At 34.4% G+C, this 18,525-nt stretch overlaps 2 protein-coding genes across 2 annotated transcripts in view; one reads left to right on the forward strand and one right to left on the reverse strand.

Moving 5' to 3' along the window:
- Ccdc7 (coiled-coil domain containing 7) overlaps positions 1–5,163 on the reverse strand; it is a 194,342-nt gene extending 189,179 nt beyond the window's left edge. The window contains exons 1-2 of the mRNA XM_015483292.2: positions 4,842–5,163; positions 3,617–3,709 (exon numbers count right to left, since the gene is read on the reverse strand). Of these exons, the coding sequence (XP_015338778.1) occupies positions 3,617–3,709; positions 4,842–5,120 (372 nt within the window). The 5' untranslated portion in view covers positions 5,121–5,163. The remainder of the gene's footprint in view (positions 1–3,616; positions 3,710–4,841) is intronic.
- An 8,502-nt stretch (positions 5,164–13,665) lies between these two features.
- Positions 13,666–18,525, forward strand: part of LOC125618548 (ankyrin repeat domain-containing protein 26-like) — a 32,263-nt gene continuing 27,403 nt past the window's right edge. Inside the window, exon 1 of the mRNA XM_048809775.1 lies at positions 13,666–13,720. Coding sequence (XP_048665732.1) covers positions 13,666–13,720 — 55 coding nt within the window. The remainder of the gene's footprint in view (positions 13,721–18,525) is intronic.

An 18,525-nucleotide genomic window follows, 5' to 3' on the forward strand; every position in this document is an offset into this window, starting at 1 on the left:
GAAATCAAAGAATTTCTGAACTCAGAATATTAAATGTACTAAGTAGGAAAGACAGAAGGTAGTGGCTATTAATTAGATGATTGAAATTCCAATTATGAAACACTTACTAATAATGACAAAGATTAGAGAATGCCACTTCTCAGTAGTTGGATAGAAGATACGATCACTGGGGGAAAGAAATTCAATGGCATAAAAGGCTAAATTATTTGGAAAGTTCTTCTGCATGAGCACTGAAATAATCGAGAATAATGACAATAGTAGATGTTGTGAGAAGTAGATTATATAATAATTCAGATTATAATGGTCTATCATATATCAATTCTTCCTTTCTTCCTAATAGAAATTTAACTTTATTGGGCATGGCAATACATACATAAAATGATAATAATGATGATAAATTTTTAGCCTCATTTACCAATAATGGTAGTCATGTGTCCCAATCAGTCCAAAGAAACAAAAGGAAATTATTGTCAAAAAGATCCAGTAGTGCTAGAAAGTAGTCAAAAGTGCCACTTAACATTAGGATGCAAGAAGACACAAAAGGTCTTCACTCCAGTGTTAATATAATGAAAAGAAAAAGAATAATCTTCATGTTTTTCCTTGAGGATATTGAAAAGGCAAGAACTGAATTCCACAGAACAAGCTCTTTATAAATGAACAAGGAACCAAAGCCATATCCATACCTAATGGGGGCATAGTAGATATAGGATGGTAGTTGACCCAGTGTATACAGTCTAAAACCAAACATGGCATTGACAAACAGAATTTGAAGCAATGAAGAAAAATCAACGGAGCCTTTGACAGTCAGTCAGCCTGATAGATGAACAGGAATGAGAAAAAGTACCCAATGCAAAAGTAAATCATTCAACCCAACAAGGTTTCTCCCACCAGAGCCCTCCACGTTTGAATTTTTCTAAGAAGATGGCAGAAATGGAGGTCTACATATCCATTGTGAATGACCAAAATTAAAAGGACTGACAACATCAAGTTTGGTAAGAATGTGGTGCCACTGGAACTATTATACAAGCTGTTAGCAACTCAAAATGATACTGCCCTGTTAGGAAACAGTTCAGAAGTTGTTCACAAAGTTAAACATATACTTAAACAGTATAAACTATTACTTGAACTCTTTTTTTCTATTTTTTTCTGATTGAACTCTTAATAACATATATGTTCTCCAAAAGAATTATATACAAATGTTCATAGAGTTTCATTCATAATAGCCAAAATAGCTACTGGATTCAAAAATACAAATTGTTTATTAACTGGTAGGTAGATAAACAAATAGTGGTATGGCATGCAATGTAGCACTCTTCAAAATAAAAGGAGCAAACTACTGATATGTGGATACAACAACATGAATAAATCTCCAAGATATACGTAATAAGGGTGAAAAGCTGAATAAGCAAGTCTATATACTATGTGATTCTATTAATATGAAATTCTCAAAAAAGCAGAACTATATTGAAGGACCAATGACAAGATAGGAGGAAAGAACTGAACACAAAGAGGTACAGTGAAGCTTTTTGAGATAGTGGAAATGTTTCAGATTTTGATTATAGTAGTGACTGTAAACGATAAAAAAAGAAGAAATTAAGAGAAACTCTACTCTGTATATTCTTGTGATGGTCACATTTTGAAGCTCTGCCAGATTTAACCAAAATGTAACCAAACCTATTTAAAATTGAATTCCAAACTCTTGCCAGCTCAAACACTGGCAGGATCAAAGAAATCAATCCTTCCAGGAAAGCAACAAAAAGGAAAGGTTGTAGATTATAGAAATCAAATGAGAATCAATTAAATTAAAAATTAATGGTTCCAGCTCAATTCAATTCTTAGGAGAGTGCAAATGCTTAGCTCTTCAGTCTAAATGCCAAAGAAAAGAATAAGCATTCTCCAGAAAATAAATTATATCTCCACTCCCAATGTTCAGAATATTACAATGCTCAGAATTCAATATAAAAATATATAAAATATATGAAGAACCAGGAAAATGTAATCCATAATCAAAAGAAAAAACAGTATAAGAAAACACTCTGATGACCTAGACATTAGAATTAGAAGTCAAGGAAATTTTAAAATCTATTATTGATAGAAAGCATTTTCCAGGAAAGAAAAATAGAATAGGTAAAGAGGTGTAAAAAATAGCAGAACAGATGTAACAATATCTTCAAAGCAATCAAAAGGTAATCCTAGATATGAAAATTATAATATTTGACATAAAAAATTATCAGATGGAGCTTAACAGCCAATCAGACAGTATAAAATGGATTGAACTTGAAGACAGTCTAAGGTATATTGTCCAAATTGAAACACAGCGTTCTCCAGCATAATACAAACCTTTCTGACAATACTTATCTGAGTCAAAACCAAAAAGCATTCTTCACCACCACTCCTGTATGTCAGCAGGTCTGAAAAATAGTGTGGCAGTAAAAATTGGCCTTCCATTTTCCTCAAGGTATTGTCAGTAGGGTTGAATGGAGAGCAAATTTTTACCATCTTTCTGGTAGATATAGATGGCAGCCCACAACATACCAGTGTTATGTTGGTGGGGCCAACCCAGAAACTTCTCTTTTACCCTTGTCTGAAAAAGCTAGCAGTAGAATGCAGCAAGGATATCTGCTCTTACCACTAACATTTGATGCAATACTGTAAACCATTGCTAGCACAAGAAGTCAAGCTAAGAAAATAAAAAGTATTTGGATTGCAAAGGAAGAAGTAAAACTCTCCTTTGAATGAGACATAATTGTCTATACAGAAAATTCCAAGGAATCTATAGAAAATTTCTAGAATGTAAATGTACATTGAACAAAGTTGCAAGATACAAAATCAGATGCAAAAACAACATATAAAAATCAATCATGTATGTACACTCATACAAAACATGGAAATAAAATTAAATGCCATTTATAATTATTTCAAAAAACATAAAATATCAATGTATAATTAAAGAAATAATGTACAGTATCTAAAGGATAAAATTTTTTAAATGCCAGTGAAAGAAATCAAACAAGACCTATATAAATGGAGAGAAAAACTAAATTCATGGTTGAAAGACTCAAATATATCATTACATAGAATCAAACTCAATCCCTAATAAAACTAATTATATAATTAAAAAGTACTACTCCATGTATCAAGTGTAGTGAAGTATGGTTGAATATTAAAAATATGTAAAATAACTCATCAATAAGCTGAAGGAGAAAAATCATATAATTATCTTAATAGCTGAATTATTCCAATATTCATAATGAAGATATTTGTTAAAACTCAATAACTTCCTTTATTCTTTTTTTGGCAAGACAGAAACACTTTTCCAGTACTTTCTCAATATGTTGATACAAAACATGCATCTCAAACTGACACCAAGTCCATCCTTAAAAATTAAATAGGAGAAGCATTATTATTAAAAGTAGACTCAAGATATAAATATACCTTAATTAAACTTTAAGATAGGGGTTGACAGGGGATGAAAAAACTAGTACACTTCTGTCAAATTTTCCAAAACTATTGTTTTCATGCATAGGGAATTCATTCTGAGAACATATGTGGAGGCAAAAAGAAAACCTTTTCACTTTTCAATGTTAATTTCTCTACATTAAGGTTATATACTTACAGATAAAGATAATTCTTTCTCCCCAGGCTTTGCTACTGGTTTTGCTCCATCTTCAACACTAGATCCATAGGATTCTTCTAAAGTAGAAACAACCTATGAAAAAATACAAAGCAAATTAAATATTTTCATACTTTAAAATTAATTATATTAAATGTAAAATGTAAATGTAAAGTCAATAATGCCAGGATCTTTTTATCAGTAAGACATTTCTGCCAGTGCTATAATCTTAAACTTTCCATTCCATGCCCCATCATATATCATCAAGATCATATCATCAAGCCATCACGTATCATCAAGCCGTAAGGAATAGTCCCTAGCAATGGAGAGATGCTCTGGCTACCATTTCTGTATTGATAAACATCTGAAAGAGAAAGGGTGTGTACATACATGATGGTTGAAGCATTAAGTAGGGTTTTCCTCAAAGTATGTTTTGACTTTCTTCTATGAAGGGAGTTAAGAAAATAGAAATGTAGAGACAGAAATCAATACAGATTTAGAGGAATTTCTCTGTGCTAACACCTCAAACTTTGAACTAGTATTGTGGAAGTTTGACAAACTATATTGTATTCTCCCTCATTGTTCTCACATATATCTGGTACATTCACAATTCAATTCTGAATCATTATACCAAAAAAAAAATCTCAGAGAACAAGGGCTATTTTTCCAACACTATGAACTAGTTCTGAAGTGCAGAGAAGAGTTAACATAGCAGACATGAGACTCAAAAGTGTGTCGTTATGAATTCCCACTTGCAAAGCTGGCCTTAGCCTAGCATTAGATAAGGTGAATTTCAGGAAGCTTCCTACCATTCACTAATGAGTGGCTCCTATCCCTAAACTGTTTGTACAAACAATGATTTATGCTGCACACCTGATCTTCTTGTCTGATTGGAATTTTAGTACATGCTAGACATAAGGCACCTAAGTGACTACTCCCAATAAAACTCTGAGCACTGAATTTCTAATGATTTTCCCTAGCAGACATTTCACCTGTGTTGTCACAATTCATTGCTAGAGAAATTAAACATGTTCTGCATGACTCCAAAGGGAGAGGATTCTTAAAAGCTTAGACCTGGTTTCCTCTAGATTTCCCTTCATGTGTCTGCTATAATAAATCTTACCAACAGTATAACTATATGCTGAGTTCTATGCATCCTCCTAGAAAATCACCAAACCCAGGGGTCATTATAGTGACTTCCCAACATGGGAACCAGCAAGTGTCTTACCACCTTCAGATGGTTGGTAATCTTCCTGATCATTTCATCTTCTGCTATTAACTCCTTTGTCTTACTTGATGGAATGGGCAAAGCATACCGTACAACGGATTCTCCTGTTGGTGGAGATCTTAGAACCATTGGTTCAATTTTATCACGTACTGATTTTGCACCATGTTTTTCTTTTGGATTAGGTAACAATGGTAAATTAAGTTGTCTTTTTTTTTGAGGCAATTCTGGAACACTTGCTAATTTGTTACTATTGGATGACAGATTGATTGCTGACTTCATTTTGTTATCAATTTAGCTTCCAAATTGTAGATGAAAAATTTAATTTCTCCCTGAGAATAAAACATTAAGACATTCAGAGAAATCTGTACATCATTTAATTAATCAATAAAAACAGAGTCATTCTAATTGAATTCATATATCATATGTTTCTATTGGTCTAACATTTTAGCAATTTGTTCAGAATACATCAAGCAACTTCTAGGAACTACAATTACACTTTTGACTCTTCTGAGTTACAATTATTTAAATAAAACAATGAAAGAACACAGTTATCAGTGTATCTAATTTACAAAAAGAAGTTATTTAAACCTAAGTGTAATAACTATAACAGTAAAAGATTCATCATGTTTAAACTAAAATATACCCTATATATATATATATATATATATATATATCATTATTCCAATTTTACATCTAATTAAACTGATCTCAGGGAAGTTAGTTAACAGCTAAGAATCACAAAGATAATTAGTATTAAGTTTAAAATTTCATCATAGATCAATTTTGCTACAAATCGTGTTTCTTTCCTGTACTATTCGCTTTCAGAGTGTTGACATTTTTATCTATACACTTTATAGTATTTTGTATTTTATATATGTGGGGGCAAATAAATTAAAATATTTCAGAATTTAAATGATGGAAGAATTATCAATTCATATGAAAATAGCAAATCCCAAAACCAACTCCAGAGAAATTACAAAATGGAGAAGAAAATGTTCCTAACAACAAACAATATGTTTTAAAAAACTGAAAAAGTGGAGCACTGGTGGATTGTTTGGAATGAGAATGCAAGAGGAAAGAAGGCAGAGGCAATAGTGAAGAAATATATTTAGAAAAAAATCAAATTCTGTTCTTACCTTTACCCCATATTAAGCTAATTCATGCCCCTAATATACATCATTATTCCCAAAGCTACTCTGAGATAAAGAAGTATAGACTGGATAGGCCCTTGACTTTCATTCTTCTACTCCTCTCTCCCTCCAAAACTGATTACAAATCCCAGAATAATGTCTCCTCCTAAAGAATATTAAAATGTGAATAGAATGGCAAAATTGGAATAGAATAATATCAGAATAACATCAGTTCTGCTACTTGACTCTCACCACATGTAAGCTAGACCTAGTGGGCCTTGAACTATGTCTCCCAAAAAAAGATGTTTTGAGTCCTAATCCCTGATGCTGTAAATGTGACATTATTTGAAAACTGGTTGTTTCATATATAATCAAGCTGAAGTCTTACTGAACACTGGTGGGTCCTAAATCAAATGACTAGTTTCACTATTAAAAAAAAAAAAAAGTGGGAACAGAGGCAGAGATTGGAGTGATATACTTGCAAGCCAAGGGATTTCAAGGACTACAGGATTCCTCTAGAAGAAAATGAGAAAATATAGACCTGCCTTTGTTGATAACATACTAAACATTATAAATTCAAATTTCAGAGAGTCAGTATCTAGTATTGAGAGGATCTCCCAATAAATTTGAAGAATCTGACAATAGAAAGATTTCATTTGGCAGAAATCATAATAAAACATCACAGAATTCTATCAGCATATCTATGTAAAATATCAACACCAAATAACAGGCTATTGTAGGGAATAAAACACAAAACCAAATGATAGGAATTACTAATGTTATAAATTAAGTCATTTTGTTTATAAAATTCAGAATTGAGCCTGATCTCTCTCTTACTGCAATAGTTTTGGTATCTATTACAATATTCCTGAATAAAGTATTTCTTATCATCTAAAAAAATAATTAAATCACTTTGAATAAGGTTTTTAAAATATTACTATTTCTCAAGAATTTTGATGCAATCCCTAATATAAACAAATAATAATTTTTTATATAATTGTGGATTTTCAAAATATTTGGAAATATGTGTATTTCTGCATGTGAACTTTTTTTTGTATTTTAACCAGTAGAGGACACTGTTAAAGGATCATGCACATGATTTACAAAGAAATGTTTTTAAAATACACATGTTTACCCACTCTTCCAACACACTCAAACGGAGCCAGAGATACATGCCTTAACAAACAGAAAATTCTCAAAAAGAAAAATTCTAAACATTTTATACAACTTGCTAATACATTATTTAAACTTGGATTGTGAACAATATAGCAAAAAATACCTTGACTGCGCTGAAAACTTTTACTTCATCTAAAAACAACTGCTTTATTACTACCCAATGATACAGTATAGTTAGTTGAAAACAAAGCTGCCAAATAAGTTTTAAATGTAGTCAAATATGAGTTAGGAAAGATATTTGATGACAATGTCCCACAAAAATTCATTCGAAGGAAGAACACAATGCTCTTTTGAAAATTGTTGATGACAATACCAAATGTGTACTTTATAAAATTTATGTCGCAGGCTTCCATCCCAACTTTTAAATATTTCTCACACTAATTGTGACTTAATGCTTCAAGTAAAATTAATGTTATAAGAAAAATGATGCAGAAACTAAAGTTAAACTTATATAATTGTAAAGCATCAAAAAGTGTTAAAGGAATTATACTGCCAATGAAATTCCATCAAAAACAGAGAGAAGAGGACCTGCAAACAGTATTTAAAATGAGTAGCCCATGATCCATAAGGTAAAACTAAGAGGGGATATGTTGAAAGCGAATAGAAGAAAACATCACACAAGACTGAGTGATGAACTATGTCAAATGCTGAGAAAGGTAAAATGAAAAGAATTGACTCTGGATTGTGAATATACAAATTCTAGAGAAAATTTACTATAAAAAAGGGGTAAACAGTTCCTTACTAGAGAGAGGAAATATGTAGTCAAAGGGAGGGAATTTTTTTAATATAAGAATATTTGTATGCTGTTGGGGTTGAATTGTATCCTTCCAAAAACTAAATTCACGTCCCAATTCCAGAACCTGTGAACTTTGTGTGGGAAGAGGGTCTCTGCAGATGTAATCAAGTTAAAATGGGCTCATGAGATTAAAATGGGCCCTAATCCAGTGACTTTATTATCCAAAGATAAAACATGGATCCAGACACACATGTAAAAGAATGCATGTTAAGACTAAGGCAGATATTGGAGTGATGTGTTTAGAAGCCAAAGGACACCAAGGATTGCCAACCATCACCAGAAGCTAGGAGAGAAGTTTTGGATGCAGTCTCCCTAAGAACCTCCAGTAGGAACCAACCCTGCCAACACCTTGATTTGGGACTTCCAGCCTCCAGAACTATGAGATGATAAACTTCTGTTTCAAGCCACCAAGTTAGCCCCACTTTGTTACAGCATCCCTCACATATACACACACTGATGAAAATGATCCAATGGAAAGTTGTCTGGTAGAGATTAAAATGCTCAGATAATATCTTTGAGTAAACAAGGAGTTTTAACACAAATGGAGCAACTTGCTTCAGATTGGTACAAAAAAGTTTTTATGTATGCCTGATTACAGGCAGGAGGGCAGAGATGTAAGATGTGATCTGCTTCAAGAAACCAGTAAGAAAATAATATAACATTTGCTTGGTGCAAAAGAATACAGTCTAAAAAATGCACCCATGAAGTTCACATAAATACAATAAACAGTTAACATGAGGTGTATTAGCAAGAAAATAAGAATTTTACATATTTATTACATTTAGCCCCATTTAGTCCTTCTAACAACCTTAAAAGGTAGATATTTTATCACCGTTAACTTGCCCAAGTTTATTGGTCACTGTCCACCATTAACACAAATATTTTGTGGTTTCACCCTTCAGGATTAATTTCATATTCATTTCAAACCCTTTAATCAAACAGTATAAAAAAAAACAGGAAAGCAAGAGGGATCGAGAAGCACTGTCTAGGGAAATAAGTGATTTGCCTTAGATCTTCCATCATTTAAAAAAAAAACAACACTAACCCCACACACTGTAATCCCAGGGACTGGGTAGGCTTTGGCAGGAGTATCGCAAATATGAGTCCAGCTTCACCAATTGAGAGAACCGGTCTCAACATTTAAAAAAAAAAAAATTAAAAGGGCTGGGGATATAGTTTAACGGTAAAGTGCCCCAGGCTTCAAGGAGAGGAAGAAGAGATGGGGAGGGGAGAAGATTAGCACAGCTGCCAATTGCTTCGCGCAGCAGGAAAACTAGCGGGAAAGTAGGGACGCTCCGCCCTCGCGGCCAGTGAAAACCTTCTGCTGGCTGGGGAGAGGGCCTCGCCGCCGCTGCCCTCCCAGGCGAATACCTGCAGAGGCGGTTGCAAGTCCGGTTACGGGTAGTTTTACTTGGGCGAGGCTGATTGTAAAACGGGAAACTGTCTAGGAAAGTTGGAAATGGCGAGCTTCCTAGACTTCCTTGAGGAAGGAAGACAGCAAACCCTTGAGACTCCAGCGCCACCCTTTACAAACCGACATTTGTGCTGAAAGGAAAGGCCGGGCCTTTGTGTCCCGTCCCAGGGCGGCCACAACAACCGCAGGACGCGGTCTCCGACCTGACTAGACGCCTTGGCACCCGCAAGGCGTCTGAAACGTCCTCCGGCCGCGTGCTGCGGCGCTCCTTGGCGCACGCGCTCAGACGTCCAAACCGCCAGAATCGGGGGTACCCGGATGCCCGGGCTCCAGCTTCGCGGCAAGCCGAGGACCTGGTGAGAAATCCGCACAGGGGTCTCTGAGAAAAAATAAAATAAAATGGGCTGGAATGAGCACTGAGTGGCATATACAGTCTAGGGCCTTTGACAGTGTCCTCTTGAGTAGCTCTGATTATCAGTTGTTATCGATTTAATAGTTGTTTAGATGTGGGGCAGGGAAAAGGGATAATTTTGTTTCATTACAGTAGAAAAGTGAGAATCTTGCCCGGATGATTACTGTTAGGTGGTAGAGTCCAAAACTATAAAAGCCTTGTTTCCTTGCGTCAGCGCTGTCATTGGCATGTATTGTGTGCTCAATAAATATTGGTTGAATGCATGCTGTTGGTGAATTTCTTCAGGAAAAAATCGATCTTTAGTTTATTGAAAGTATGTTTCCAAAATTGCCTACGCATTTTTATTTCAAAAAAGCATTTGCAAGATTCAGAAATTATTACTTGTTGTGAATGATAAAATGGATTCGTCTGCCATTATATCACTTAAAAACACTGAAAGATAAATATTACTTTCCCAGTGTTTTATGAAACACGTTGTGCAGCCAGAATTCCTGGGTTTTAATTCTGGATCTAGTTCTATGAGCTTGGGCAAGTTACTTGGTCTTTACCTAGTTTCTTCCTTTATAAAATACCAATGTTACCTTCCCCAGAATTGTGAGAATTAAAATGAGTTTAACACATGCACAGTGCTTAGAACAATTTATAGTAATTACATAGTAGGTCCTGAAAAAGCTAATAATTCCTCTCTATCGTTATTAGAAAAAGCCATTCTTCATATAAGGACTTAAGTATAATTTTCTAAATAGGTTTTCCTTCCTGAAAAATTTTGTTCTTATTAAAAATTATGGTGATTAAACCTGTTAATTATGGTGATTAAATCTGTTTCTTATACATATGAGAAACATGTTTTTGTTGCTGCTACTGTAGTAGTAGCAACAACAAAAACGATGGTGTATTTCTTTCTATCAAATATTGAAAGTTACATGTTTTTCCTTTTGCTTAAACTCTCAAAAGTTTGATTTAAATTTAATTCTTTACTATACTAATAATATTATTCATTGTTCCTTAATTTTATACTTTCTGTTCATAGTTGAATCCTCCTTGTAGAAAATTATTTTTATTTTAAATAGCCTGTAAACTTATGAATACATTACAAATACGGAGGTTTTATGTAAAAAGACAATAGTTTTAGACATTCTTGGTATTTTACATATTTAATATTTACCTGAAAAGATTTTGTGTCTTTTTAGGCCCAAAAAGAAAATACCTAATGAAAAGAACAAGGTATTGTAAGAAATAGCATTTTGTTGAAAATGTGTATTTTTAAAGGCAAAATGATATATTAAAAAATATAAATTTAAAAATCTTATAAAAACTAAAATTAAAAACTTGGAGAATCTTTTGCTATTTAAGGACATTTTTTTTGGAAAAATCTATTAAGAAACAGTAACTATGGATAAAGGTATCCTGTTGACCCCCCCAAAAAAAATATCTATTAAAAAGTACCTATGCTTCTGCTACTATAAAAAAGCTGAATAATTATCCTGTCTGTACAATTAATATATGGTATAAATATTTGGGGAACATTTTGAAATAGTATTATTTTCATAGGTAATAAACAAGCAAATGAATGCTATGGATGACCTTGATGATGTAACTCAGTCATCTGAAACAGCTTCAGAGGATTGTGAGTTGCATTACCATAATTATGAGAATATTTTGCTGCTAATTGAACAACACAGAATGGAGTGCAAAGGTAGGACTATTGCAAAATGTAAAGCCTTTCATTTAGATATAGTAATGTATGCACACATTCTTATCACAACACCATAAAACACTGATCTGTTAGAGTACTATTCATGTCAGAAATGTGCTTTATAGGAAAATAGAATGAGAAGTACTAAACACTGTCAGCCAAAGAGCTATGAAAATTCCCCATGCACTTTTGCCCAGTGGGAATAGCACTCTCAGTGTTTCTGAAGGCTCTGCTGCTCCCCTGTGCCTTCGCTATCATCAGATCAGGTTACCATTGCCTGAAATACTGCAACATCCTTAGAACTGTTTCACACTGTTGTACCACGTCTTCAACCCTGATCCACTCTGCACCTATTATGTTTTAAAATCCAGATCTAATTATTTTAACTCCTCACTTAACACAATTATCACTTCTCATTACTTTACTGTTAAAGATCTAAATTCTCTTTCTTTATCCTTCTCTGTGTGGTCTAGTCATTACACGCTCAGATGTTTGTTCTTGAAAAAGAGCTTTCTGTTTTCAATAGTCCTAATAAGGTATTATTGATACATAATGAATTGCACATGTATAGTGTCCAATGTGATAAGTTTTGACATATGTATAAGAAACAGGTTTAATGATAGTTAACAAATCTATCACCCACAGAAGTCTAGTATGTGACAGGTCAAATTCCTCCCTATCTTCACAAATACATAGTATAGTCAACTTTGTTTTCTTTTTTCTTTTTGTAATTTTAGCTGTTCTAATAGGTGGCTATTATGTGTATATAATATGGTTTTAATATACATTATACTAATGATTATTGATGTTCATATCTTTCCACATTCTTATTTTCCTTTTGTATATCTTTGGTGAACTGTTTTTTCAAATCTTTCGCCATTTAAAAAAATTAGTTTGTGTGCTATCTGTTGAGTTTTAAAAGCTCATTATATACTCAGGATACCACTTTCTTTTTCAGCTATTTTTTTCTGGCAAGTGTTTCTTTCCCTAGTTTGTGCTTCATTTGTTTTTATCCTTTTTATAGTATCTTCTGAAGAGCACTTTTTTCAATTTTGATGAAGCCCGATTTATGTATTTATTCAATTATGGTTTTTAGTTTTTGTGTCTTATCTAAGAAATCTATGTCTAGTGCAAGGTCACAGATATTTTCTTCTATGCTTTCTTCTGGATGTTTTATAGTTTTAGGCCTAACTTTTAGACCTGTGACCCATTTTAAGTTTATTTGTATATATAGTGCCAAATTTCTTTTTGGATATGAATATCTAGTTGTTCCAGTACCATATGTTGAAAACATTGTCTTTTCTCCCCTGCATTGTAACTGTGCCTTTATCAAAAATATGTTGCCTATTTATGTGTGGGTAGAATTCTGTATTCTCTGTTGTATTGCATTGATCTAATTGGCTTTCTTTATACAAGCATTATACTGTTTTGATTTCAACAACACAAGCCTTCCTATCCGTTTTATTTTGTTTTTGTCTTTCAGAGTTATTTTGACTATTCTGGATTAATCTACTACTGAGGTATATTCCTAGCCTTCTATGTGAATTTTAGAATCAGCTTGTCATTAAAAACAAACAAACAAAAAGCCTAGAGGCCTTCTGGAAAACAGATTGGGGAGAATTAACGTCATAATAAGGAATCTTTTGACTCCCAAAGTCTTTCAATTTACATAGTTTGCGTTCAATTTTTTCAGTAATATTTTATAGTTTTTAGTGAATAGATATTTCCATTTTTTTCATTTCAGATTTATCTGTATTTCAGATATTTTGATGAAGTTGTAAATCATTTTCTCTTTTTTAAATTTATTTTACTTTTAAACGACACAGTAAGTGTACCTATTATGGAGTACATTGTGAAGTTTCAATATATATGTAAAATGTGTAATGATCTGATTAAGGCAATGGCATATCTGTTACCTCAGATAGTTATTATTTCTTTGTTTTTAGAACTTACTGTTTTGAAGGAATGTAATTATCAACTACAATTACTCTACTGTGCAATAATAAAAAGTTAAAAGTGATTCCTACTACCCAGCTGCACCTGCCTGCCTCCATTCCCCATCTTCCCAACTTCCTTAGCCTGTTTTATTCTCTAGTTTCATAAAATCAACATTTTTATATGGAAATTCCGTAAGTTTATCATTTATTGATCTCTGTATGGTTTCAATATAAGGTGTCCCCAAAAGCTCATATGTGAGACAATGCAAGAAGATTCAGAGAAGAAACGATTGGGTCACAACAGCCTTAATCCGATCAGTGAGTTAGTCACCTGATGGGATTAATTGACTGGTGGCTGAGGGCAGGTGGGGTGTGGATGGAGGAGATGGGGTCTTGGGGGTGTGGCTTTGGGTATAAATTTGCATTTGGCAGGGGATATTCTTCTCTCTCTGTTTTCTGAACATGATGTAAGCTGCTTCCCTCTACCACACTCTTCCACTATGATGTCCAGCCTCACCTCGAGTCCCAAGGAATAGAGCCTGCTTTCTATGGACTGAGACCACAGAAACCATGAGGCCCCCAATAAACTTTTTCTCCTCTACAATTGTTCTGGTCAGGAAAAACCTCACTAAAACATTCTCAAACTTTTTGATTTCATTGATTTTCTGTATCTTTTTCTGCTTTCTGTTTAATTTTATCCCCCATCAGAGCTCAGGCTCGGCCCAGATCTGCCTCCACCAACCTGTGCAGGGCCTAACCTGGGCCATCATGACACCAGCAGAACCCTGCTGGAGCTCAGACCCAGGCCCAGGACTACCTCCCCAATCTGGGAGCCCAGGCCTAACCCATTTCCATCTTGGGAGACTGCAGCCATTGCCATAGCCTTTGCCATGCAGTAGCCTCTACCACACAGTAGCCTCTACCTTGTGACTACAGACAGGGCCTAGAAGCAGCTTCTCTAGGAACAGGAGTCCCAAAGCCAGTGTAAAGCCCACCCCTTCAACCCCCTCTCTGAAAGACATTGCATCCATCTTGGGGCACGTCCACTGCAACCTCAATTACCTCCCCTACTGTTGCCACTACCTTTAGTTGCAGTAGCATCCATCATGGGACACTGGCAGGGTCTCAAAGCCCAACACCAAGGTGAGGTACAGATAATCTGCACAGATACTACAAGATTATAGGGTAGAAACTGTAGTACCTCAGATCCACACTTCAAGAAAGGAAGACACATAGACAACATGAGAAAACAAGGGAGGAAAGTGCCCCAAACAAACCAGGATACTAAAATAACAGAACCTATGGGCAGTGCAATTGATGAAATGTCAGAGAAGGAGTTCAGAATGTTCATAATTAAAATGATCTGTGAATTAAAGAATGACTTAATGAGCATACAGGCAAAAATTGATCGCTCCATCAAAGAGATAAGATAGCGAATAGAGGCAACCATTGAGGACACCAATAAAGAGATAAAGGAGCAAATATGGGCAGGCATTGATCACATCAACAAAGAGATAAAGGAGCAAATACAGGTAGCAAAAGATTACTTCAAAGAAGAGATAGAGATTCTAAAAAAAATCAGAAATCCTTGAATTAAAGGAAACAACAAACAAATAAAAAATTCAATAGAAAGCATCACGATTGACTAAATCACTTGGAAGACAGAAATCAGATAAGACAAAATATACAATCTGGAAAATAAAGTTGACCACACAGTGAAGATGGAAAGAAATCATGATCAGAACAGCCAAGAATTATGGAATAACATAAAAAGACCAAATCTAAGAGTTATTGGGATAAAGGAAGGCAAAGAGTTTCAAACCAAAGGAATGCACAATCTCTTCAATGAGATCATATCAGAAAATTTCCCAAACACGAAGAATGAATTGGAAAATCAAATAGAAGAGGAACCCAAATGTACAAAATTACAACAGATTACACCAAGGAGCATTGTAGTGAAAATGCCTAGCATACAGAATAAGGATTGAGTCTTAATGGCCACAAGAGAGAGGAATCAGATCACATATAGGGGAAGACCAATTTGTATCTCAGCAGATTTTTCAACCAAGACCCTCAAAGCCAGGAGATCTTGGAACAACATTACTAAGCTCTGAAAGAAAATGGATGCCAACCAAGAATCTTATATCCAGCAAAATTAAGCTTTAGATTTGATGATGAAATAAAAACCTTCCATGATAAACAAAAGTTAAATAATTTACAACTCAAAAGCCTGCACTACATACTCGGAAAAATATTCCATTAAGAGAAAATGAAAAACAACAATGAAAATCAGCAGAGGGAGGTATTACACTAAAGGAAAAACAAAACAAAGGAGATACCAAGTCAAGTACAAAAAATAAACAGAAATGCTGGGTATACAAATCATGTCTTAATAATAACACTGAAGGTTAATGGATGAAACTCAATAATCAAAAGAGGGAGGCTGACAGATTGGATTTTTTAAAAAGCCCCAAAATATGCTTCCTCCAAGAGACTCATCTCATAGGAAAAGACATCCACAGACTGAAAGTGAAAGGTTGGGGAAAATCAGAAGCAAGCAGGGGTTTACATCCTCATCCTAAATAAAGTAGACAACAAGCTAAAGTTAATCAAGAGGGATTAACACTTCATACTGATCAAGGGAACCATACACCAACAAGACATAACAATTATAAGTATTTATGCCCTAAGCAATGGAGCATCATGTACATCAAACAAATTCTTCTCAAGTTCAAGAGCCAAATAGGCCACAACACAATAATTCTGGGTGACTTTAACATACCTCTTTCACACTGGATAGATATACCAAAAATAAATAAATAAATAAAACTGAAAAAAGCAACTATAGAACTAAATAATACAATCAATAACTTAGGCTTAACAGACATATATAGAATATTTCATCCTTCAATGAAATAATACACTTTCTTCTCAGCAGCACATGGATCCTTCTCCAAATTAGACCATATGTTATGCCACAAAGCAAATCTTAGCAAATACAAAAATTGTAGAGATACTATCCTACATTCTAACAGATCATAAAGTAATGAAATGAGAAATTAATGATAAAATAAAAAAATAAAAGCTACTCCAACACCTGGAGACTAAATAATATGCTACTAAATGAACAATGGGTTGCAAAGGACATCAAGGAGGATATTAAAAAATTCTTAGAGGTTAATGAGAACACTGATACAATGTATTGAAATCTCTGGGACACAATGAAGGCAGTACTATAGAGGAAAATTTATTGCATTGACTTCATTTTTTAAAAGAAAAAAAAGTCAACAAATAAATGATTTAACATTACATCTCAAAGCCTTAGAAAAAGAACAAATTAACACCAAAAGCAGTAGAAGACAAGAAATAATTAAAATCAGAGATTAAATTGAAACAAAAGGAAGAGTTGAAAAAATGACAAAACACAAAATTGGTTCTTTGAAAAAATAAATTAAATTGACAAATCCTTAGCCATGCATTAAAAAACTCTACTGATATATGTGATGAAAATATCACAACACACGCTACAGAAATACAGAAGATAATTAGATATTATTTTGAAAACTTGTACTCCAATAAAATAGAAAATATCAAAGACATCAACATATTTCTAGAGTCATATGATTTGCCAAAATTGAATCAGGATGATATACAAAATTTAAACAGATGTCTTCAGAAGCCTGCCAACCAAGAAAACCCCAGGACTGGATGGATACACAGCTGAGTTTTATAAGACCTTTAAAGAAGAACTAATAACAATACTCCTCAAATTATTTCATGAAACAGAAAAAGAGGTAGCACTTCCAAACTCATTCTATGAGACCAATATCACCCTAATTCCACAAACAGGCAAAGACATATCAAAAAAAAAAAAAAAAAAAAAAAAAGACCAATATCGCTAATGAATATCGATGCAAAAATTCTCAATAAAATTCTGGCAAATCAAATACAAAAACATCAAAAGACAGTGAACCACGATCAACTGGGGTTCATCCCAGGGATGGAAGGTTGGTTCAACATATGGAAATCAACAAATGTAATTCATCACATCAATAGGCTTAAAGATAAGAATCATATGATCATCTCAATAGATTCATAAAAAGCATTCAACAAAATACAGCACCCCTTCATGTTCAAAACACTAGAAAAACTAGGGATAGTAGGAACATACCTCAACATCATAAAAGCTATCTATGCTAAGCCCCAGGCCAACATCATTCTAAATGGAGAAAAATTGAAAGAATTCCCTCTAAAAACTGGAATGAGACAGGGATGCCCTCTTTTACCACTTCTATTTAACATAGTTCTTGAAACACTGGCCAGTGCAATTAGACAGGTGAAAGAAATTAAAGTGATACTGATAGGAAAAGATGAATTCAAATTATAACTATTTGCCAACGATATGATTCTATACCTAGAAGATAAAAAAAAAAAATTCCACCATAAAACTAGTAAATGAATTAAGCAAAGTCGCAGGATATAAAATCAACACCCATTAATTAAAAGCATTTCTGTACATCAGTGATAAAACTTCTGAAAGGGAAACGATGAAAACTACCCCATTTACAATAGCTTCAAACAAAAAATAAAGTACTTGGGAATCAACTTAGAGGTTAAAAACCTCTACATGGAAAACTACAAAACACTAAAGAAAGAAATTAAATAAGACCGTAGAAGGGGGGAGAAAGAAGATGGCGGCGAGGGGAGTGCATTACCCCCGTGTGCTGCTTCACTGTGTGGGAGTATGACAAGTCAGGACGGCTAAAGGATATCTTGTTAGGAATTTCCAGCAATAGTGGGGTGCTCCGGAACCTGGAGGAAGGATTTCCATCGCATGAGGATCGGCTACGGGGACTCAAACGCGAGAGGTTTGTCGCACGGAGGGTAACACGGCTTATTCAGCAAATCGCCCCGCGGCTAGAGTCTGCAGCGCGCGCTGGGATAGAGACGCAGGGTTACAGCGCTGCAGTTTCTGCCAGCCGCGCAAGCACCGTACTCAGGGCTGAATTCTGGGTTCGAGACGGGGGAAAGGAAGCGGTCCATCTCGGTTCTCCACACTGGTCAGACCACAGAGGAGGCCAGCAGCCACCATGATGGTAAACTGACGTCACCTTCCCTGTTTT

The sequence above is a fragment of the Marmota marmota genome, unplaced genomic scaffold, assembly GCF_001458135.2.
Source record: "Marmota marmota marmota unplaced genomic scaffold, marMar, whole genome shotgun sequence".
NCBI lineage: Eukaryota > Metazoa > Chordata > Mammalia > Rodentia > Sciuridae > Marmota > Marmota marmota.